This window comes from Ornithorhynchus anatinus, chromosome 5, assembly GCF_004115215.2.
Source record: "Ornithorhynchus anatinus isolate Pmale09 chromosome 5, mOrnAna1.pri.v4, whole genome shotgun sequence".
In the NCBI taxonomy this organism is placed as follows: Eukaryota; Metazoa; Chordata; class Mammalia; order Monotremata; family Ornithorhynchidae; genus Ornithorhynchus; species Ornithorhynchus anatinus.
In genome coordinates, this window is record NC_041732.1 from 38,679,290 (window position 1) to 38,702,442 (window position 23,153).

At 46.6% G+C, this 23,153-nt stretch overlaps 1 protein-coding gene and 1 long non-coding RNA gene across 3 annotated transcripts in view; one reads left to right on the forward strand and one right to left on the reverse strand.

Annotated features, from left to right (window-relative positions):
* Positions 1 to 5,059: 5,059 nt before the first annotated feature.
* Positions 5,060 to 8,084, reverse strand: LOC114812236. Its single transcript, XR_003759888.1, has 2 exons — positions 7,961 to 8,084; positions 5,060 to 5,355 (listed from the first exon to the last, which is right to left on the reverse strand). It is a non-coding gene; the product is annotated as an uncharacterized LOC114812236 (long non-coding RNA).
* A 126-nt stretch (positions 8,085 to 8,210) lies between these two features.
* Positions 8,211 to 23,153, forward strand: part of ADAM32 (ADAM metallopeptidase domain 32) — a 60,737-nt gene continuing 45,794 nt past the window's right edge. The window contains exons 1-4 of one of the 2 annotated variants that reach the window (XM_029066624.2): positions 8,211 to 8,361; positions 13,218 to 13,297; positions 17,932 to 17,987; positions 21,715 to 21,793. In XM_029066624.2, coding sequence (XP_028922457.1) covers positions 8,304 to 8,361; positions 13,218 to 13,297; positions 17,932 to 17,987; positions 21,715 to 21,793 — 273 coding nt within the window. In that variant the 5' untranslated portion in view covers positions 8,211 to 8,303. The remainder of the gene's footprint in view (positions 8,362 to 13,217; positions 13,298 to 17,931; positions 17,988 to 21,714; positions 21,794 to 23,153) is intronic. The other variant, XM_029066625.2, reaches the window with a different exon arrangement.

Here is a 23,153-nt window from a genome sequence, read left to right on the forward strand (position 1 = left end):
CTGTGCTCGCCCCTCACCGAAACTGCTGGGCCGGCGAGTCCGTGGCTCAGTGACCCAGTGGGTGGGCAACAGGTCCGTGGCTCAGTGACCCAGTGGGTGGGCAACAGAAGAGGTCGGTGCCCGAATGACCCAACGGGTCACCGGAGGGCAGAGCGGGCCTGGGTGACCCAAGGGGGTCAGCAGGAGGTCAGGGCCGGGCCTGATGACTCAAGGGGGTCACCTGGAGGTCAGATGGGAGCCTCAGTGACCAAAGGGGTCACCGGGAGGTCAGATGGAGCCTCAGTGACCAAAGGGGGTCACCGGGAGGTCAGATGGGAGCCTCAGTGACCAAAGGGGGTCACCGGGAGGTCAGATCGGAGCCTCGGTGACCAAAGGGGGTCACCGAGAGGTCAGATGGGTGCCCGAGTGACCCCAAAGAGTCACCGAGAGGTTCAGGTCGGTGCTTCAAAGACCCACAGTGGGCGGAGCCACCGCTATCGCTCTGACGAGTAGATTCTCCCTCCATTGCCCCCTAACCAGAAAAAAGGAAAGGATTTTCCCCGTCTCTTCTTTTAAATCCGTTTCCTTCTGCCTTCAGATATCAAAATAACCCCTCAAAATGACTAATGTATATATTACAGATGCTTGAAACCTATTCCTCAGTAGCCCACCCAAGACAGTTTGAGGAGATTTCTGTACTGAATACTTGCATCGCGGCAATCAATGTTCACGGTTTAATAAAAGACAAAGGAAAAAACCCCGAAAGGAACGGCTCTTTTTCTGCCCTGGACTACGATCTCCTTTCCCCCATTCCTTTCCCTCCTGTGTCACCACGACGCAGTTGGTTTGGTCCGCACGGCCTCGGTGGGCAAGAGCCCCGGCTTGGGAGTCAGAAGTCGTGGTTCTATCCTTTTTGTAGAGAAGCAGCGTGGCTCGGTGGCAAGAGCCCCGGGCTTGGGAGTCGAGTCACTGGAGTTCGAATCCTGCCTCCGCCGCTGCCAGCTATTGACTTTGGGCAAGTCACTAACTTCTCTGTGCCTCAGTTACCTCATTTGTAAAAAAATGGGGATTAAAACTGTGAGCCCCACGTGGGACAACCTGATCACCTTGTATCCCCCCAGCGCTTAGAACAATGCTTTGCACATAGTAAGCGCTTCACAAATACCACCATTATTAGTATTGCTCCCGCCATCCGTCTGCTGTGTGACCCTCGGCAAGTCACTCACTTCTCTGTGCTCAATGACCTCATCTGTAAAATGGGGATTGAGACTGTAAGCCCCACCGTGGGACAACTTGATTACCTTGTATCTACCCCAGCACTTAGAACAGGGCTTAGCCATAAGTAAGCGCTTAACAAAACCATAAAATAATGATAAAAAATCTTCATCATTCATATTATTTTTATTATTGTCTGGAAGGCTACAGTACAGTTGATAGATATGATTCCCTACCCACGAGGGACTTTACAAAGGTATTTACTGAACCCTTCCTATGTGCAAGGCACCGTTTCTGCACCCTGGAGTAGATACAGGTTTAATTAGGTTGGGCAGTGTCCCTGTCCTGCACTGAGCTGACAGTGAAAGTAGAAGGGAGGACAGATGTGTACCTGGTCAGTGCTTGGCACATTGTAAGTGCCAAACACCACTACGACTAACTGTGATCTTGGAGAGACAGTAGAAAACTCCTCTCAGAACTTCCTAGGTTGTATAGAATTTTGAATGTTGGTATTTTTTAAGCGCTCCTATGTGCAGAGCACTGTTCTAAGCGCTGGGGTAGGTACAGGGTCATCAGCTTGTCCCACGTGAGACTCACAGTCTTAATCCCCATTTTACAGATGAGGTAACTGAGGCCCAGAGAAATGAAGTGACTTGCCCCCAGTCCCACAGCTGACAAGGTGCAGAGCCGGGATTCGAACCCAGGACCTCTGACTCCCAAGCCCGGGCTCTTTCCCCTGAGCCATGCTACGAATCAGTGATACACTGAGCAATCAACAATTGATTTCGTGCTCTGTGGAAAGAGGACGGGCTTGGGAGTCAGAAGTCGTGGGTTCTTAATCCCTGCTCTGCAACTTATCAGCTGTGTGACTTTGCGCAGGTCACTAAACTTCTCTGAGCCTCAGTTACCTCCTTTGTAAACTGTATTACCTCCTTTGTAAAATGGGGATGAAGACTGTGGGCCCCACGTGGGGCAACCTGATAACCTTGTGTGTTCCCCAGTGCTTAGAACAGTGCTTGGCACATTAGTGAGTGCTTAACAAATGTCAGCATTATTATTAGGATTGTTAGTCTTAATCAGAACACCCGAATGTGGCTATCCTTTTTTGAATGGAGTCCTGTAGGCTTGGTTGGTCTTTATTAAAAACAAAATTAAAAGCACTGTATATTTGAAATGTTTCATTGTAATATTAATAGTCCCAGAACTTTCAAGGCTCAATTGAAAAAACAAAGACAAAAAGTCCGTGACGGTTTCCATTATATTATGGGTACGGATTTAAATTTTTTAATGGCTATTCTATAGGTCCCTAAATTCTGAAAGAAGGTAAGAGCACTAGAGGGATACCGCGAAGTAGAGGGTTAAGGCTTGATGAGTAAATAGCACTTGCTGCTTTTGTCATGGTAAATTAGTTGAGGCAATTAACCTGATTGTGGTTCAGGCCCTGGAGCAACTCCTGAGACCTGCCGGTTTGGGCAGCAGCAAGTTTTCCTCAACTGCTCTACCAGTTTAGTAAGCCTCTTCACGGGCTCTGAAGGTGACGGGTGGTCAGCTATCTAAATCGGATGGGGAAAAAGCTAGGAATGGGGGTGGGATTGTGTGTTTAGCAGTAGAGTGCAGCCCGGAAGGAAAGTTTCAAGACGAGGTGTAAAGAAGGAGAGCTCTCTCGTTCACACCACACATCCAATCCGTCACCAAGATCTGCCGATCTCAGCTTTATCATATCGCCAAGATCCGCCCTTTCCTCTCCACCCAAACGGCTATTTTACTGGTACAGGCTCTCATAATATCCCGGCTGGATGATCGTGTCAGCTCTCTCTCTGATCTCCCTTCCTCCTGTCTCTCCCCGCTCCAGTCTATTCTTCATTCCACTGCCTGCCTCATCTTCCTGCAGAAACGCTCTGGGCATGTCACCCCTCTTCTTAAAAACCTCCAGTGGTCGCCTATCCACCTCCGCACGAAAGAAAAACTTCTCACTGTAGGCTTCAAGGCTCTCCATCCCCTTGCCCCCTCCTACCTCTCCCCCCTTCTCTCTTTCTACCGCCCACCCCGCAAAGCTCTGCTCCTCTGCCGCCACCTCGCTCACCGTCCCCCGTTCTCGCCTATCCCGCCGTCGACCCCTGGGCCACGTCCTTCCACTTTCCTGGAATGCCTTCCCTCCTCACCTCCGCCAACTCGTTCTCTTCCCCTCTTCAAAGCCCTACTGAGAGCTCACCTCCTCCAGGAGGCCTTCCCAGACTGAGCTTCCCCTTTTCCCTCTGCTCCCTCTGCTGCCTCTCTTGCCCCCCCTTCACCTCCCCTCAGCTAAACCCCTTTTCCTCCCCCTTTCCCTCTGCTTTCTTCCTCTCCCTTCCCCTCCCCTCAGCACTGGTGCTCATCCGCTCATTTGTATATATTTTTATTACCCTATTTATTTTGTTAATGAGATGTACATCCCTTGATTCTATTTCTTGCTATTGTTTTTGTCTGTCTGTCTCCCCCGATTAGACTGTAAGCCCGTCAATGGGCAGGAACGGTCTCTATCTGTTGCCGATTGGTACATTTCAAGCGCTTAGTACGGTGTTCTGCACATAGTAAGCGCTCAATAAGTACTACTGAATGAATGAATGAAAGGGTTGAGTCCAAGTGGAGAGTGAATGGCTCAATTGAAAAAAAAAAAAGAAAAAAAGTCCGTGACGGTTTCCATTATGTTATGGGCAAGGATTTTAATTATTTAATAGCTATTCTCTAGGTCCCTAAATTCTGAAAGACGGTAAGAGCACTGGAGGGGATACACGAAGGTAGAGGGTTAAGGCTTGATAAGTAAATAGCACTTGCCGCTTTTGTCATGGTAAATTAGTTGAACCATTAACTTGATTGTGGTCATGGCCCTGGAGCAACTCCTGAGACCTGCCGGTTTGAGCAGCAGCAAGTTTTCCTCAACTGCTCTACCAGTTAGTGAGCCTCTTCATCGGCCTTGAAGGTGACTGGTGCTTAGCTATCTAAATCGGATCAGGAAAGACTAGGAATGGAGGAGGGATTGTGTGTTGAGCATTAGAGTGCAGCCTGGAGGAAAGTTCCAGAACGAGGGGGTAAAAGGCAGGTGGAATCCAAGTGGAGAGTGACGGGAGGGGGTGTCTTTGTATATAAAGGAAGGTGGGTCAAAGGGAGTAGGGATAGGTACTGGAGGAGAGGCGTGAAAGGGGTTTTAGAAGCTAGTAGAGCAACAGTGATGTGTCCATTTCCACTGTTTTGTCCTTGTTCCCTTAATCCAGGGAAGCAGTCCACACTACACCAACTCTACTTGGGCAAGTTTCAGTCTGGTTTCAGGGGCACACCAGATATCCTAGGAGCTGCCAGAAGGGAAGAAAAAAAACCTTCCAAGGAAGAGAGGGCACTAATGCCACGTTCACTCTTCCACTGGTCCCCCACAGAGCTGACTCTCCTTTGGCTGGCTCAGGAGATCCCATCCAATTGTTTAGATGTAAAGCCCTCATTAGGCTCCGTAAAAAGAGAAGTTTTCATCATTCATTCGTTCATTCAATAGTATTTATTGAGTGCTTACTATGTGCAGAGCACTGTACTAAGCGCTTGGAATGAACAAGTCGGCAACAGATAGAGACAGTCCCTGCCGTTTGACGGGTTTACAGTCTAATCGACAGCCCTGAACATCTTTTTTATTCTGTTCAGTCACCACCTCTTTGAACCATATGAAGACCCAATCCACACACACAATCCTCTACACTGTGAGCTCCCTGGGGGCAGGGAATGGGTGTCTTTTGCTTTTGTATTGCATTCTCCCAAGCGCTTAATACAGTATTTTGCACTTGGTAAGCTTCTCAATAAATAAGATTGAATGAATGCACAAACACACAGGAAGGCCATCCGGTTGGAGATTGAACAGCTTTTATTCTTAAACCCAGTGTTTGGGGGGAAAACAGGTTTTCTTTGGGTAGCTAGAAGGGGTAGGGGTGACTCGAGTGGGGATCAGACCTAATCCCAGGCCTCAGAGGACATCCTAAGACAGGTGCCTGGGGTGGTGTGAGTTGGGGTGAAGTCAGGAGTGCTTTAGCATCGCTCCCCTTGTGCTGTAGAGAATCCAGGAAGATGTTAGAGCTGGTTTGGCTGGAGAGCTGGGGTCCTGGAATTGGGGAGAGGCAGGGGTAGGGGTTGCGGGGAGGGGAGCTGTTGAAAGCAGGGAGAGAAAAAAGGTGGAACGGTGAAGGGGGGAACAGACAGAGGAGATGAGTGGTTCCCAAGCTACCCCCCTCTTCCCTGCCCATCTCTCCCCTGTCCTGCCACTGTCCCTGCTGCAGTGGGTCTCCCACTGAGGATCGGGGGCAACCTAGTTACAGTGCTGCAGTTGGGCGTGGTCCCTCCTGATCCAATTCAGAAGTGTTTCAGGTTCATTTCTCTCGGGCTGGTGAGATTCCAGGATTCCAGGGGAAGCAGCGTGGCTCAGTGGAAAGAGCCTGGCTTGGGAGCCAGAGGTCATGGGTTCAACTCCCGGCTCTGCTACTTGTCAGCTGGGTGACTGTGGGCAAGTCACTTAACTTGTCTGTGCCTAAGTTACCTCATCTGTAAAATGGGAATTAACTGTGAGCCTCACGTGGGACAATCTGCCTACCCTGTATCTACCCCAGCGCTTAGAACAGTGCTCTGGACATACCAACATTATTTTTTTACAGGGTAATCAGGTAAGGCTCACACGTGAGGCTCACAGTCTTACTCCCCATTTTACAGATGAGGTAACTGAGGCACAGAGAAGTTAAGCGACTTGCCCACAGTCACACAGCTAAGTGACAGAGCTAGAATTGAAACCCATGACCTCTGACTCCCAAGCCCGTGCTCTTTCCACTGAGCCACACTGCTTCTCAGATCCCTGTATCTACCCCAGCGCTTAGAAGAGTGTTCTGCACATAGTAAGCACTTAAGAAATACCAACATTATCATTATTATTATTATTCTTAGGGTTGTTTGGGCTGGAGGGCTATGGTCCTGGAATGTGCTGGGGAGCTGTCAAAACAACATTTTAAACTTTGGAAGGTGGGAGAGGAAGTTGAGAGAGAAAAAAAGGAGGAAAGGTGAAGGGGGCAAGGAAAGAGAGAGAAGGGAAGGGGTACCAAACAACCCCCCCTTCCCTGCCTCTCCCTCCACTGTCCCCCCCCTGCAGTGGGGCTCCCACTGAGGATCAGGGGGCACCTAGTAGCAGGGCAGCAGTGGGCTTGGCCCTCTGTCGCACCTGCTCCAGGCCTGGTCCAGTGCAGGAGTGCTTCAGGATCACTTCTCTCGGGCTGGTGAGAATCCAGGAAGATATTAGAACTGGTTTGGCTGCAGGGCTATCTTCTTGGAAAGGGGGAGGGGGCAGGGAGGGGAACTGATGAAACAACATTTGTAACTTTTTTCGTGGATGAGAGAAGTAGGAGAAATGGAAGCAGGGAAAGAAAACAGAAGGAAAGGTGCGTAGGGGAGAAGATAGAGAAGAGAAGGGGCCCCAAGCAATGCCCCCTTTTCCCTGCCACTCCTGCATGGAGAGACACTGTCCTTTGCCCCTACAGCATTTCTTTGGGGTTTCCCTGCTCCCCATTAGCCCACACAGAGACCTGGCTAGGAAAGATAATAAAAATAATAATGTTGGTATTTGTTAAGCGCTTACTATGTGCAGAGCACTGTTCTAAGCGTTGGGGTAGATACAGGGTAATCAGGTTGTCCCACATTAGGCTCACAGTCTTAATCCCCATTTTACCGGTGAGGGAACTGAGGCCCAGAGAAGAGAAGTGACTTGCCCACAGTCACATAGCTGACAAGCGGCAGAGTGGGGATTCGAACACATGACCTCTGACTCCCAAGGCCGGACTCTTTCCACTGAGCCACGCTGCTTCTCGAAACATGGCAGATGTTGCACCAAGAGGAGAATTCTGAGAGAATCAAGTTAATTCCCCACCGTTCCCTATTCGCCCAGGGGGACATGAAACCCCAGGATGGGAGATCTTTGGAAGAGAGGCCGTTTTGCATGAAGCAAAGTTTTTCCAGAATCGGGAACTATGCAAAATCCCGTCTTCCACTTTAGATTTTCTTTTCTCACGCCCCCCCGCCCCCACCCAACTTCCCACCCATAAGTAGGAGGGAATCAACCCTTATTTTACTGATGAGGAAACTGAGGCATGAAAAGTTAAGTGGCTCCACACTATCTAGTGGCAGAAGAGGGATTAGATCCCAGGTCCTCTGAATCCCAGGTCTGTGCTCTTTCCATTTAGGTTACGACAGGGATAGTGCGGCCTATCAAAGCAGCATGGCCTGGGGGTAAGAACACAGACTTGGGAGTCAGAGGACGTGTGTTCATTCATTCAATAGTATTTACTGAGCGCTTACTATGTGCAGAGCACTGTACTAAGCGCTTGGAATGTACAAATCGGCAACAGATAGAGACAGTCCCTGCCCATTGAGGGGTTTACAGTCTAATCGGGGTAGACAGACAAAAACAATAGCAATAATCATATTCTGCCCTTTGTCTGCTCTGTGACCTTAGGCAAGTCACTTGCCTGCCTTCTCTGTGCTTCATTTACCTCATCAGTAAAATGGAGCGTAACACTGTAAGCCCCATGTAGGGCAGGGACTGTGTCCAACCCGATTTGCCTGTATCCACCCCAGCGTTCAGTACAGTGCCTTACACATAGTAAGCTCTGAACAAATACCATAATTATTATTATTTACTCTCCCAAGCGCTTAGTATAGTAAGCACTCAAACCCCTTTGATCGATTACAAACACATTGTCGAGGTGGTGGGCACCTAGGTCAGCAAGCAGGGCGACCTCAGCGAAGGGGGCGCGTCCCTGCAGCTTTGGCCCGTGTCGGCAGGGGGCGCCGCAGGTCCCCGAAGACCGGCAGCCGTTGGTGACCGTTGCGGGCGCGCCGCCGCCGAGGAAGGAGCGCGCTGCGGGGCGCGCAGACGCAGAGAAAGGAACGCGCCGTGGGGCGCGCAGGCGCAGAGAGGGGAGCGCGCCGCGGGGGGAGACGCGGTTGGTGACGGTTGGGCGCGCAGGCGCAGAGAATAGCGTCGGTCGGGCCGGTGGCGTAGCGCCCCCTGGCCGTCCGGGCCGGCGCTGCAGGTGACTGGGGGCCGCGGCCGCGCAATGGTGGCCTTGTTGGCCCTGCTCGCCGGCTTGGTAGCCGGGCCGCTCTCCGGGCTGGGTAAGTCTCCGCTCCGCGGGGCCTTGGCAAGAGCCCCACCCCAGCAGTGCCTTCTAGGAGAACACCAAACCGGTCTGCACCCTCTGCTGGCTAGGAGTCAATCAGTGGTATCGATTCATTCAATAGTATTCATTGAGCGCTTACTATGTGCAGAGCGCCTGGAATGTACAATTCGGCCACAGATAGAGACAGTCCCTGCCCATTGATGGGCTCACAGTCTAAACGGGGGAGACAGCAAAGCAAAGCAGAACAATACAAAAACAAGACAACATCATCAAGATAAATGGAATCAAGGAGATATGCACCTTATTAACAAAATAAATAGGGTAATAATATATACAGATGAGCACGGTGCTGAGGGGAGGGGAGGGGGAGCAGAGGGAAAGGGGGGCTCAGTCTGGGAAGGCCTCCTGGAAGAGGTGAGCTCTCGGAAGGGCTTTGAAGAGGGGAAGAGAGTTAGTTTGGTGGAGTTGAGGAGGGAGGGCATTCCAGGATAGCGGGAGGACGTGGGCCAGGGGTCGACCGGTGGGATAGGCGAGATCGGGGGACGGTGAGGAGGTGACCGGGAGAGGAGCGGAGTGTGCGGGGTGGGCAGTGGAAAGAGAGAAGGGAGGTGAGGTAGAAGGGGAAAAGGGGATGGAGAACTTGGAAACCAAGAGTGAGGAGTTTTTGTTTCGTGTGAAGGTTGATAGGCACCCACTGGAGGTTTTTGAGAAGGGGAGTGACATACCCAGAGCACTTCTGCAGGAAGATGAGCCAGACAGCGGAATGAAGAATGGACTGGAGTAGGGAGAGACAGGAGGAAGGGAGAGAAGGCTGACACAATAATCCAGTCGGGATATTAGGAGAGCTTGTACCACCACAATAGCAGTTTGGATGGCGAGGAAAGGGCGGATCTTGGCGATATTGTGAAGGTGAGACCGGCAGGTCTTGGTGACGGATTGGATGTGTGGGGTGAACGAGAGAGCCGAGTCAAGGACGACACCAAGGTTGCGGGCATGTGAGACTGGAAGGATGGTCCACAGTGACAAAGAAGTCAGGGAGAGGACAGGGTTTGGGAGGGAAGATAAGGAGCTCAGTTTTGGACATGTTGAGTTTTAGGTAGCGGGCAGACATCCAGTTGGAGATGTCCTTGGAGGTGGAAGGAGATATGAGCCTGGAGGGAAGGGGAGAGAACCAGGGAGGAGATGTAGATTTGGTTGTCATCTGCATAGAGATGATAGTTGAAGCCGTGGGAGTGAATGAGTTCACCAAGGGTGTGAGTATAGATGGAGAATAGAAGAGGGCCTAGAACTGACCCACTGACCCTTAAGGAACACCTACAGTTAGAGGATGGGAGAGGGAGGAGGAGCCCGCGAAGGAGACCGAGAATGAATGGCCAGAAAGATAAGAGGAGAACCAGGAGAGGACAGAGTCCGTGAGCCAAGGTGAGATAAGGTGTGGAGGAGAAGGGGATGGTCGACAGTGTCAAAGGCAGCTGAGAGGTCGAGGAGGATTAGGATAGAGTAGGAGTCATTGGATTTGGCAAGAAGGAGGTCATGGGTGACCTTTGAGGGAGCAGTTTCGGTCGAGTGGAGGGGATGGAAGCCAGATTGGTGGGGGTCCAGGAGACAGTTGGAGTTGAGGAATTCAAGGCAGCAAGTGTAGACTTGTTCTAGGAGTTTGGAAAGGGAGGGTAGGAGGGAGATAGGACAATAACTGGAAGGGGAAGTGGGGTTGAGAGAGGGTTTCGTTAGGAATGGGGAGACATGGGCGTATTTGAAGGCAGAGGCAAAGAAGTCGTTGGAGGGTGAGGGGCAGCGTGGCTCAGTGGAAAGAGCACGGGCTTGGGAGTCAGAGGTCCTTGGTTCGAATCCTGACTCAGCCTCTTGTCAGCTGTGTGACTGTGGACAAGTCACTTAACTTCTCTGTGCCTCAGTTCCCTCATCTGGGAAATGGGGATTAAGACTGTGAGCCTCATGTGGGACAACCTGATTACCCCGCATCTACCCCATTGCTTAGAACAGTGCTCTACGTATAGTAAGCGCTTAATAAATACCAACTTATTTAATTTTTAAAGATAGACGTTAAGGAGGGGAGGAGGGAAGGGGCAATAGTTTTTATAAAGTGAGCGGGAATGGGGTTGGAAGCACAGGGGGAGGGGGTGGCACTTGAGAGGAGATCTCCTCTGAGGATATTGCAGGGAAGGATGGGAAAGTAGAGGAGAGGGTTGGGAGTGGGGGGGCGCGGATGGGAGAAGGAGGAGAGGTGCTCACACTGTGCCTGTGCAGAGCACTGTACTTAGCACTTGGAAGAGTTCATCATCCTCGATGGTGTTCTTTGAGTGTTTATTCTGTGTGCAGATATGGGGTTCACAGGAAAGATGCTTGGGAGAGTAATAATAATAATGAAGGTATTTGTTAAGTGCTTACTATGTGCTAAGCACTGGGGAAGGTAGAAGGTAATCAGGTTGGACACAGTCCCTGCCCTATTTGGGGCTCATAGTCTTAATACAGATGAGATAACAGACACAGAGAAGTGAAGCGACTTGCACAGCAGACAAGTGGCACAGCTGGAATTAAAAACCCATGACCTCATCAATGGTATTTGTTGAGTGCATACTGTGTGCAGTGCACTGTACTAAGCGCTTGGAAGAATTCACCATCAATGATGTTTGTTGAGCGCTTACTGTGTGCAGAGCTTTGTACCAAGCACTTGGGAGAGTATGCCATCAGTGGAGTTGAGTGCGAACTGTACTAAGCACTTGGGAAAGTACACTATAACAGACACATTCCCTGCCCACCATGAGTCTATAGTCTAATAGAACAGAGTTGGCAGACAGACTCTTTGCCTGTGGGGAGCTTACAGACTAATACAACAGAATTGGTAGATCAGTTCCCTGCCCTTCTATTAGTCCATACTTGTGTTATTACTCATTTGGTTTGGGGCCTACTTGCTTCGAATTACACCTCTTTCCTTTCTGAGAAGCAGCATAGAGTAGTGAATAAAGCTCAGGCCTGGGAATCAGAAGGATCTGGGATCTTGGCTCCTCCACTTTTCTGCTGTGTGACCTTGGGCAAATCATCTAATTTCTCTGTGCCTCAGTTCACTCATCTGTGAACCCTATGTAGAACAGGGACTATATCCAGCCCGGTTGTCTTGTATCTACTTCAGCACTTAGAATAGTGTCTTGAACATAGCAAGTGCTTACCAAATGTGACTATTATTATTATTGCTATTATTATTATTATTATAATTATCATCATTATTGTTTTCTTGTGTTCCAGCTGCAAGGGAATCCCCAGCACCTTAGGTCTGTGTGCCCTATGCCCCCCACTGACAACATTGGTGTCACCTTTCCATTCATTAACTCATTCAGTCATATTTATTGAGCGCTTACTGTGTGCAGAGCACTGTATTAAGCGCTTAGGAGTATACAGTGTAACAACAGACACATATTCCCTGCCCACAGTGAGCTTACGTTCTAGACGGGGAGACAGACAATAGTATAAATAAATAAATTACAGATATGTACGTAAATGTACATATATGTATGTAAAGAGAGTGGGAGAAGAGGAAAGGGGGCGCTTAGGGAAGACCTTTTGGAGGAGATGTGCCTATAATAAGGCTTTAAAGAGGGGTGAGTGGTTGTCAGATTTGAGAAGGGGGCGGTGTACCAGGCCAGAGGTAGGAAGTAAGCGAGGGGTAGGCAGTGAGATAGATGAGATTGAGGTGCAGAGAGAAGTTTAGCATCAGAACAGTGAAGTGTGCAGGCTGGAATATAGTAGGACAATAGTGAGGTGAGGTAGGAGGGAGCAAGGTGATTGAATGCTTCAAAGCCACTAGTTTGTTTCCAAGGAGTTTTTGTTTCCAAGTCCGCTCATGTACATGTCTGAGGCGACCAGATAATCTGCATGAGGTAGGGGGCCTTGACCCATTTGCTGTCTTTCTACTCCCCCCAACCAAGTGAAAAAAAGCTGGCGGGACCCCCAGAGTTGTGCTGAGAGTCCAACAGAGAGCAGGTGACGTTAGCCCATTGGTTGCAGGTGAGGAGTTTTGATGTGAAATCAATAGGGACTGTGATCCACCAGCGGGTTGCATGGTAGCCAACGTTAAGCATCCCTTGCGACCCCGTGGACCCTGCGGCTGCTTGTCATCACTGTGAACACCACTTCTTGCCATCCCTGGGGCTCAGTGTACACACACCATCAGGAGCAGTGGAACCTGAAGCCTCCGGGATTTGCCTGGGGTAATGAGGGAGAGCTGTCAGTCGATCGTATTTGAGCACTTACTGTGTGCAGAGCACTGTACTAAATTCTTGGGAGTGGACAATACAACAGAGTTGGTAGACACGTTCACTACCCACAATGAGGTTACAGTCAGGAGACAGACATTAATATAAATAAATAAATAAATTACAGCTATATACAGAAGTACTATTTTGTTTTGTTTTGTTGTCTTCCTCCCCCTCTAGACTGTGAGCCCGTTGTTGGGTAGGGATTATCTCTATCTGTTGCTGAACTGTACTTTCTGAGCACTTAGTACAATGCTCTGCACACAATAAGGGCTCAATTAATACGATTGAATGAATGAATGCTATGCAAGCAGCTGCTAATAGACCCTTACTTGAAAAGCAGTGGAGGAATAGAGTTGCAGAAATCTTGCCAACACAAGCTGTGATGTGGGCTAAGGTGTTAAAAAGATTGAAAGAGTAGAGATGAGGAAATAGAAGGCCAAGGAAATGAAGTTAAATGGGTTTGGTGTGGCTGATTCACAGGTCATTTTGAAATGGGAAAGCTGGGGATGTGGAGGGAAATCAAAGAATTGGCAAGTATTGCGTTGAAAATAGAGGTAACAAAAATTTTTGTTTATTCCAGATTCCAAAGAAAAATTTCTGCAAATCACAATTCCAAAGAAGATCCTGTCAAATACAAGTGATGATGCAAAACTACAACATGTAATTAAGAAGCAGAATTTTTCAGAGCTAGTGTCAAATTTACTTTCTTGAGAGGGTTTTTAATGTTTATTATACAACATAGGGATGTTGTGCTAGAAATCAGTAGGCTGGATTGTTTAAGTCACTTGCTGGTAAATCAACAGATGCTGTCGGGAGAGGAGAAGAAAGACATGATGTAATTTTTCAGGATCCCAAACCAAGAAAACCCTGGATCCTAGTATTGAAGAATCAAAAAAAATGTGATCTCCTAAGCATTTTGCCAAGTTAATTGTTCGCCTAAATTTTGCTCTTCTTCCTACTGCTTGTGCCATATGAATCACCATTCCTCATCTTCCCAAATTCATTCACTCACAGAAAGGCCCCCACCTCCATAGAGAGAGCCATGTACCCAGATCATCAGAGATACTTATATATTCATTCACCTTGGGACTGAAAAGATTTCTACACCGTGAGCCCGTTGTTGGGTAGTTATTGTCTCCATCTGTTGCTAAATTGTACTTTCCAAGCGCTTAGTGCAGGCTCTGCACACAATAAGTGCTCAATAAATACAATTGAATGAATGAATGAATATCTATTCCAGGTGGACAAATCAAGAAAAATAGTAGAAGAGCTTTATAGGTGTGATTTTAAACATTTTTTCTTGGGTCCAAATCTTTTCCCAGAAAGTAAGAGGTGATGGAAGAGTTTCAATTTACAGACAACTTTGCAGGAAGAAATGTGGGATGGTGTAATAATCCTTAGCAAGTGTGCCAGGGGTAGAATGGCATTTCATCTTATCTGCCCTGCCACCTTCTGATAAACAGCAAGGCTGGTATCACTCCCAATTTGTGGGAACCAACCAATCAATCAATGGTATTTTAAGACATAGTATTAAGTTCTTAGCCACTACCACTCCTTTCTATGGAAAACACTACTGGTACTTTCCCTTGTTTCTATGGCCTCCCTCAACTACCTACACCTTAACTGAGGCAACATGGACACCTTATATTCTGCCACAAATAAGATACTGGAGGCAAGAACATACCCTGGCCATTTCCTAGCTTTTCCCCTTGATTTGATAGTGAAATATAAGAATAGTAATGAGGCTTGTTTAGTTCATTACTCAATGTGCTCAATGACAACCCTCGTCACTTGAATGTAAATAGCACACCCCTCTAAACATTTATCACAACCAAAAATTTGGTAACCCAGTTTTCTGAATATGCATATGCTAGGTATATAAGCATGGGGACTTTAATTTTTCAGAACACTAATTGCCTGCAATCAACCAATCAATGGCATTTATTGAGTGATGACTGTGTGCACAGCTTTGTACTAAGCTCTTGGAGAGTACAGTGTAACAGAGTTGGTAGATACAAGCTTAAAGTCTAGAGATGAGTTTACAGTCTAGAGAGCAGCTTACAGTCTGCCCTAAATTTGAAACTCCTGATGCTCTCATATTGCCTCTGAAGTGGCATTAGGGTCATTTGAGCTGAGTTTGTTCAATCCCAGGAAGATAATTTGGGTTCCTCAAAGGGATGGAGAGCTGCGTGGCCTAGTGGAAAGAGCACAGGCTTGGGAGTCAGAGGGACCTGGGTTCTAATCTTGGATCCATCACTTGTTTGTTGTGTGACCTTGGGCAAGGCACTTAACTTCTCTCTGCCTCGGTTACAACATCTGTAAAATGGGGATTAAGACTGTGAGCCCTGTGTGGATCAGGGACTGTGTCCCACCTGATTAGCTTGTATCTATCCCAGTGCTTAGTACAGTACCCGGTACAAAGTAAGTGCTTAACAAATACCATTTAAAAAAAAAAAACCTCTGGGGTCCCAGGAGGAGTTCTCCTACTGCTCCTATAACAGAGTTCCTGCATCCTCTCTATAAAAGAACAACAGACTTGTTAAGTTAGTGTTCCATCTCCAATAAAAAGAGAAAATTCAATTATCCCAAATATTCAAGTATTTTTAAATGGTATTTTTAAGTGTGCCTCAGTTCCTCCATACTTAAAATAGGGATAAAGTACCTTCCCTCCTTACCCCTTTGACTGAGGCCCATTTGGCATAAGGTACCGTAGCCATTCTGATTATCTTGTATCTGCCTGAACCTATGACACCGTGCGAATAAGTACTCATCTTCCTGCAGAAACGATCTGGGCATGTCACTCCCCTTCTTAAAAAACTCCAGTGGTTGCCTATCAACCTTCGCTCCAAACAAAAACTCCTCACTCTAGGCTTCAAGGCTCTACATCACCTTGCCCCTTCCTACCTCTCCTCCCTTCTCTCTTTCTACCACCCAACCCGCACGCTCCGCTCCTCCGCCGCCCACCTCCTCACCGACCCTCGGTCTCGCCTATTCCGCAGTCGACCCCTGGGCCATGTCCTCCCGCGGTCCTGGAACACCCTCCCTCCTCACCTCCGCCAAACTGATTCTCCTCCCCTCTTCAAAACCCTACTTAAAACTCACCTCCTCCAAGAGGCCTTCCCAGACTGAGCTCCTCTTCTCCCTCTACTCCCTCTACCACCCCCCCTTCACCTCTCCGCAGCTTAACCCTCTTTTCCCACATTTCCCTCTGCTCCTCCCCCTCTCCCTTCCCATCCCCTCAGCACTATACTCGTCCGCTCAACTGTATATATTTTCATTACCTTATTTATTTTGTTAATGAAATGTACATCGCCTTGATTCTATTTAGTTGCCATTGTTTTTACGAGATGTTCTTCCGCTTGACTCTATTTATTGCCATTGTTCTTGTCTGTCCATCTCCCCCGATTAGATTGTAAGCCCATCAAACGGCAGGGACTGTCTCTGTTGCCGACTTGTTCATTCCAAGCGCTTAGTACAGTGCTCTGCACATAGTAAGTGCTCAATAAATACTATTGAATGAATGAATGAAAGTACTCTTATTAAGGCACCATTTGTGGAAATAGTCAAAAGCAGTATCTAGATCAACAGGATTTATTGAGCACATACAGTGTGCACATGACTATTCTAGATGCCTGGGGAACATACAAAATAAGGAGGAGATGTGATTTCTGCCCTCATATTTTTTTTTTACTAAGGGAGGAGACAGTTGATATAGATTGATGAAAGGTACCATAGTAAGCATGAAAGAATAGATATAAAAAACTGTTACCAATAAATGACAAATTAGTCACCAAATAAATACAACAAGCACTAGGTGGCTGAAGGAATGGCCTGCCTGGGTGGTTGAAGGAATGGCCTGCCTGGGAAATTAGGAGATTTATTAGGAAATGCCTCTGGAGGAAGTGATTTTTTGAGAAGGCTTTGAAGGTTGTGGTTTGGCAAAGCTGATAAGGGCATTTCAGGCAGGGAAAAAGCATGTTTAATGGGTCAGGGGCAGGAGGATCTAGAACAGAGATAAATGAAAAGTTTACTTGAGAGGAATAAAGAAAATGAACTGAGTTGTAGCAGAATAGATCAGATGGATCAGAGGAGATCCACTGGCAGTTGTTTTAATTTTACTTTATGCTAGAAGCAGTGGGGAGCCTTTGGAAATTCTTGAGGAGGAAAGTCATGTGTTCCAATTAGCATTTGTCAAAGGTGTCACATGCAGCAGTTTGTTTGTAAACTGAAGAAAGGAGAGGCTGTAGGCAGGGAGACCAGTTTATTCAGTGAGGGGCCTGTCTACCTGCTTATGCATGCAAGTACCATCTGGATACAAGTGCTGTTTGGGTCAAGGGCAGTGGTTAGGGACAAAATGTGTTACTACCTTAGTGCAGATTCCTTACACCTCTGTTTGAGATGAGTAGAGAAGCTTACATGATTAGCTTCTGCTGAGCTCATTATTATTACTAAGTGCCATCAAGATATGTGAGAGGAAGAGAGGAGCAAGGATAATTTTTTTTCTCCTTTGTTTCCAGGAGATGTATTCCTCCAGAGTTGGAATGAGGAAAATCAGAGTCACATGAACTCTTATAGAATTACAGATTTCTTTGGCCAATTCTGAGGAGGCAAACTCAAGTTTCAGTAGACTATTTCATCTACAACAGTGTACAGTATTAACAATGGTTTTCTGTGCCTGTGGATCAATTGCCACTTTATCACTTCAAAATGGGAGCTCTCCCACTTTGCTACCTTTGGCACTGGGATCACCTTGTGCTTTTTCAGTCCTGGACTGGTAGTACTTCATTAGCATTACCCAGAGAACTTAATTATACAGTTACAATTAAGTTTACTATGAACCAATTTCAGAATAGAAAAGAAGAGTGTCAGCCCATACTGAAGGTAGCAAGTCAGAGTGCAGCTGCCTTGAAATAGGTTTAGAATGCTTTATTTTATTTTCCACAAGCTTACTTGAATTTCATCCCACTTGTAGAATAGAGGCAATATGGGCCTCCATTATTTCAAAAGTGTTTGGGGATATCAACTGCAGGTGCTTAATGAAGTCATAAACTGGTATGGGAAAACCTGGGCCTGCTATTAAAAAAAACCCAGCAAGGAATCATGCATTGTTCGTTTCATCATACTCTGAGTTCTCTAGCAAGTACAAAAGTCCAGATAGAAAAAACCTTAAATAGTTAATAATGTTATAAAATTTGAAAGTTTGTATTGGAATTGTAAATGGAAAAATTACATGTTATGATAATAAATCACTGACATTTCTTCTCACCTTTTGTCATTGGGATGGTTTGGTATAGGTGTCTTATGTTATAACAGTAGGAGAGACACCTTACACAATTCACCTCCAGCAAAAGTAAGTGAATGCTTTTATTCCTTTTATTTTATTTAATTTGGGGTTCATTCTGTGAATGATCATGCACTAAGAATAGGGTATTTTAGGATAGAAACCAGCTTTAATATCTTGTCTAAGATAATCTGATTTTTAGAGATTGTGCCCAGAGTGCCAAGAAATCTTTAGAAAATAGCAATAAAGGTAATTTTTGGAGTCCCTGCCTTCCTAAATGTATGAACATCTTTTCTCCCTTCCAAGAGCAGCATTCTCTACCCCTTTTATATCTCCAAGGAAGTCCCTTATGCAACCTAGAGCAGGATATCAAGTTGTCAACAATAGTTGGATTTTAGCTCAGATAGAGTTTACCAAGTTGCTGAAGTATAAACCAGTCTCACTTGTGTGAAGTCTTTCATAATCACTGGGAGAGAACCCAAATTTCTTTCACTGACTAATATCCAGCTCCCATGACTCCTTCTTTCCTACCATACTGCATGGGGGGACAGTATGAATTTACCTGCCTGTAAATAATGATCCCGATTCTCCTGCTTCCTAGATGGGTAAGGGGTCAAACAAAACTTCTGGCCTCCTGTAGTTTACAAGGAAAGAATAGGATTTAGTACTAATATATCATTTTATCGACTTATTGTATGTACTAGCTGCTTGAGTCCATTTATTCTGTTGAAGATTGTAGGCTCCTCAAGAATAGAGTATATCTGTACTCTCTGAGAGTTTTATCATAAGGCTATGTCTGTCAATTAGAAGTAGTCATTGAGGGCCTAATGTGTGAAGAGCACTGAACTAAGCTTTTGGGAGACTTTGATAGAGGTAAGAGATTTTAGCCCTGCACCCGTGGACCTTACAATATTTGTAAGTAAATGACAGATAGGAGGAAGAAGGAGGAATATGTACATGATTTAGCATTTAAGTAATAGAATATGCAAGCTACATACCTAGGTGATTAGTGGGCATGGAAGTCCTCAGGGGCAGTCATGGGAATATCAATTGAGGAGATTAGAAATTAATTGGGAAAGGCCTCCTGAAGACATGATTTATGAGGAGCTTTGATGTTGGGAGAACAGTGGTCTGTCATATGTAAATGGGGAGAGAGTTAATTCCAGGCAGATGGGAGGGTGTAAGCAACAGGTTGACAACAGGAGAGATGAGAATGAGGTTCAGTGAGGTTAACTTGGGAGGAACCAGAAGTGCCAGCTGGATTGTAATGGGAGAAGACAGTGGAGGCATGGAAGGGAGAGAGCTGACAGTGCTTTAAAGCCAACAATCAGGAATTTCTGTTTGATTTTTAGGAATGGGGAAACACCTGCACAGTGATGTTTAAAATCAAATGATTTGGCTGTAGCATGAAGTATGGACTAGGGAGAGGGGAGTTTTGCAGCAGGGAGATCAGTGAGAAAGCTGATGCAGTGGTCAAGCTGGAATATGCCAAGTGACTGGCCATTTGGATGGATAGGAAGAGGCTCTTCCTGGAAATGAGGAAAAACCAACAAGATTTGGTGACTGGCTGAATATAGGACTTGAAAGAGAGGGAGGGGACAAAGATAATGCCTTTGTTCTGAGCTTCAAAGATGGAAAAAATGGTGTAGTTTTCAACTGTTAGGGAAAAGGTGTTGGACCAACTAAGCTCCAAGTGCTGGTGGGACAGTCCATCATTGTAAAGAGGTCCTGGAGGCGGGAAACATACGCTGGTAGACAAGGAAGAGCAGTCAGAGCTAATGCGGTAGATAATAGTAATAATAATAATTATGTTATTTCTTAAATGCTTACTATGTGCTAACCACTGTTCTAAGTGCTGGAGTTGATACAAGGTAATCAGGTTGTCCCACATGGGGCTCACAGTCTTAATCCCCATTTTACAGATGAGGTAACTGAGGCACAGAGAAGTTACGCAACTTGCCCAAGGTCACATAGGAGACAAGTGGCAGAGTAGGGATTAGAACCTACGTCCTCTGATGCCCAAGCCCATGCTCTTGCCACTAGACCATGCTGCTTCTCGGAAGTCTTCCATGTAGATATTGGAGTCTGCCATGTAGAGCTGGTAGTTGAAGCCGTGGGAGCAAATTTGAGCTCCCAAAGTTAGTGAGTGTAATGTGAGAAGTGTAATGTGAGAAGTGAAGAGGATCCAGAACAGAGCCTTGATCCTCTAGATTGTAAACTCATTGCAGGCAAAGTGGCTGTCATATTATACTCTCCCAAGCACTTAATACAGTGCTCTGCACACAGTAAATGCTCATTAAGTATGACTAATCGATTGATGTAAGGGTGGGAGGCAGAAGAATAGCCAGTGAACTTGACTGAGAAGGATCAATCAGGCGATAGCTTTGTCAGTAAAACTAAGATTGGTAAAATCAAGGAGGAGTGACCTTTGTCAAAGGCAGCTGAGCGGTCGAGGGGGATTTGGATATTAGAGTCAATTAGAATTGGCAAGAAAGTGGCCTCAGTGGGATGAAGGGTATGGAAACCAGCTTATAGAAAGGTTAAGAAGAGAGTTGAAGAAGTGGAGGCATAGATGTATGCCTTAGAGAAGGAGCATAGCTCAGTGGAAAGAGCATGGGCTTGGGAGTCAGAGGTCATGGGTTCTAATCCTGGCCCTGCCACTTGTCAATTGTGTGACTTTCGGCAAGTCACTTAACTTCTCTGTGCCTCAGTTACCTCATCTGTAAAATAGGTGTTAAGACTGTGAGCCCCACGTGGGGCAATCAGATTACCTTGTATACCCTCCAGTGCTTAGAACACTGCTTGGCATAGTAAGCACTTAACAAATACCATTATTATGTTATTATTATTATTATGTATACAACCAGTTTGAGGAGTTTGGGCAGTAATGGGAGTCAGGAGGCACATGATCAGTGCTTTTTGATAATAATGAGGATCCCTGTTCTTTGGAGCTGACACTCTTAGGCTGACACAGACATTCATTTGAACAGTGAATTAAGAATAAAAAGAAGGAAGTTTCCAATTTGGGCCTTGCAGGCATCCCCATTCTCAAGAAGGTCAGATAACAAAGCTCTTAGCATATTTTTAATATATTTCTTGTAGATACAGTGTTAATGGGTGAGGTTTCCACTGGGGCAGGAATAAAAGCCCAAGTTTACGGTGTAGAATAAGGCAGGAAGGGGAATCAGGTAGGTAGAAGCAGCGTGGCTCAGTGGAAAGAACCTGGGCTTGGGAGTCAGAGGTCATGGGTTTAAATCCCGGCTCTGCCACTTGTCAGCTGTGTGACTGTGGGCAAGTCACTTCACTTCTCTGGGCCTCAGTTCCTCATCTGTAAAATGGGGATTAAGACTGTGAGCCTCACGTGGGACAATCTGATTACCCTGTATCTACCCCAGTGCTTAGAACAGTGCTCTGCACATAGTAAGCACTTAAATACCAACATTATTCTTAGAAGGAAGTGAGAGGGCAAAAGGGAGAGAGGTGAGAAATAGTCACACACAAACCCACACACATGCCTATATTCCAAATACTAGGGCGGGCTCAGCTACACCCTTCACCTTGCTTCTCAGCTTCTGATTGTGGGCTACAGGTCACAAGTTTGACATGGCTGATGTTGTTTTAGACATTTTATATAACTATATGTAACACATCTGACCATAATCTAGGGTTTCAGACAATCTTGGGGTTGGATTGTTATGTTTGTGTAGCTAAAGCCTCAGGATGTAGTTTAAAATAAGTGTGGACTCGTTTAGGTATTAAGAAAGTAGTAATGACATTTCTCTTTTTTGATCTATAGGATATTTCTTCCAGAAAACTTTGTGATTTATATGTATAACCAAGAAGGAGCTTTGCATTCTGGTTCTTCACATATTGAGGTAAGATTAGTTTCGCTTTCATGACTTGGACATTTATTTATTTGGTCTTTTGGTCTTATTATTTTATACTTCCTTTCATAGGAAGCCAATCCTCTGATGTAGTTTCAACTTCTACTTACACAAAAAAACTCTCAAATTTAATTTCATGCTCTCACTCTCTCCTGTACTTCACTTTCATATTTCATCTTGTCAATTGGACATATCCTCTTGCAATGTGTCCCTCCCCTCCCATTTTTGAGTTCCACAGGCATTTGGAATCCTAGGACAGATTTGGTCAGGGACTTCTCAAGTCTCCCAAACTGGTCTTGGACCCTCTGCTCCTTTGCCCAGTCCATGCTTGGTGTTTATCGATCCTGGATCTCCCATTGCTGCCTTCCCTGCCTCCACTGCCGGGGCCTTCTGAACGACCTGCATTTCAGTCCTGAACCTTCCATTCATCCACTGCCTTGGCCTTGTATCACCTGGACACCTCCCTCACCCCACAGTCTGCACCCTGCCCTGTGCCACTTCCGGACCCTGCACCCAGACGCCACTCTTGAGTCCAGCACTGATTTGATTTGTCTGCAGGCTGCCCAGGACCAGCAGCTCTGGGGAGGAAGAAGAAGGGGAAGGTTATCAGACTCTAGCATGCATCCTTGTGCAATGTGCAGCATGATGGGATGGGGTGGGGATTAGTCACACGTTAAGTGGCCAGTATCCTGAGGTCAGCCGTACCCATCCTACTTCACATCATGCATGGTGCTTCTTCTGACTCATCTCAGGGATGAAGACAGCCCAAGGCCTGCCCTGCCTCCATGCTTGTAGATTTCTTGCAGCATCTCCAGGAAATGGCTGGGCCATCAGCTTTCCAATGGCCTCTAGTGCCTGCTTCCTGTGGCTTCAGCCACTCTTTCCCCAGGTCTCTGAGCTGGCTTACCCTTTGACTAAGTATGAAGAGGGCTTTTCTGGGTCATGGTACTTAGTTTCAGGTTCTTTGTCTAGCAAAGATGGGACTCACTGATGCTCATTCTTTGCACAGACATGCTCAAATTGAGCAGCCTACAACACACGAGAAGCAGTGTGGCCTAGGGGAGAGAGCATGGGCCTGGGAGTCAGAAGGACCTAGGTTCTAATCCTGGCTCCGCCACTTGTCTGCTGTGTGATCTCGGGCAAGTCATTTAACTTCTCTTTGTCTGAGTTTCCTCATCTGTAAAATGGGGATACCCATTCTCCCTCCTACTTAGACTGTGAGCCTCATATGGGACAAGGACTGTGCCCAACCTCATTAATTGTATTTACCCCAATACTTAGAACAGTGTTTGATACACAGTGTGCACTTAACAATTGCCATTTTTAAAAAAATCAGCACACACATACCCAG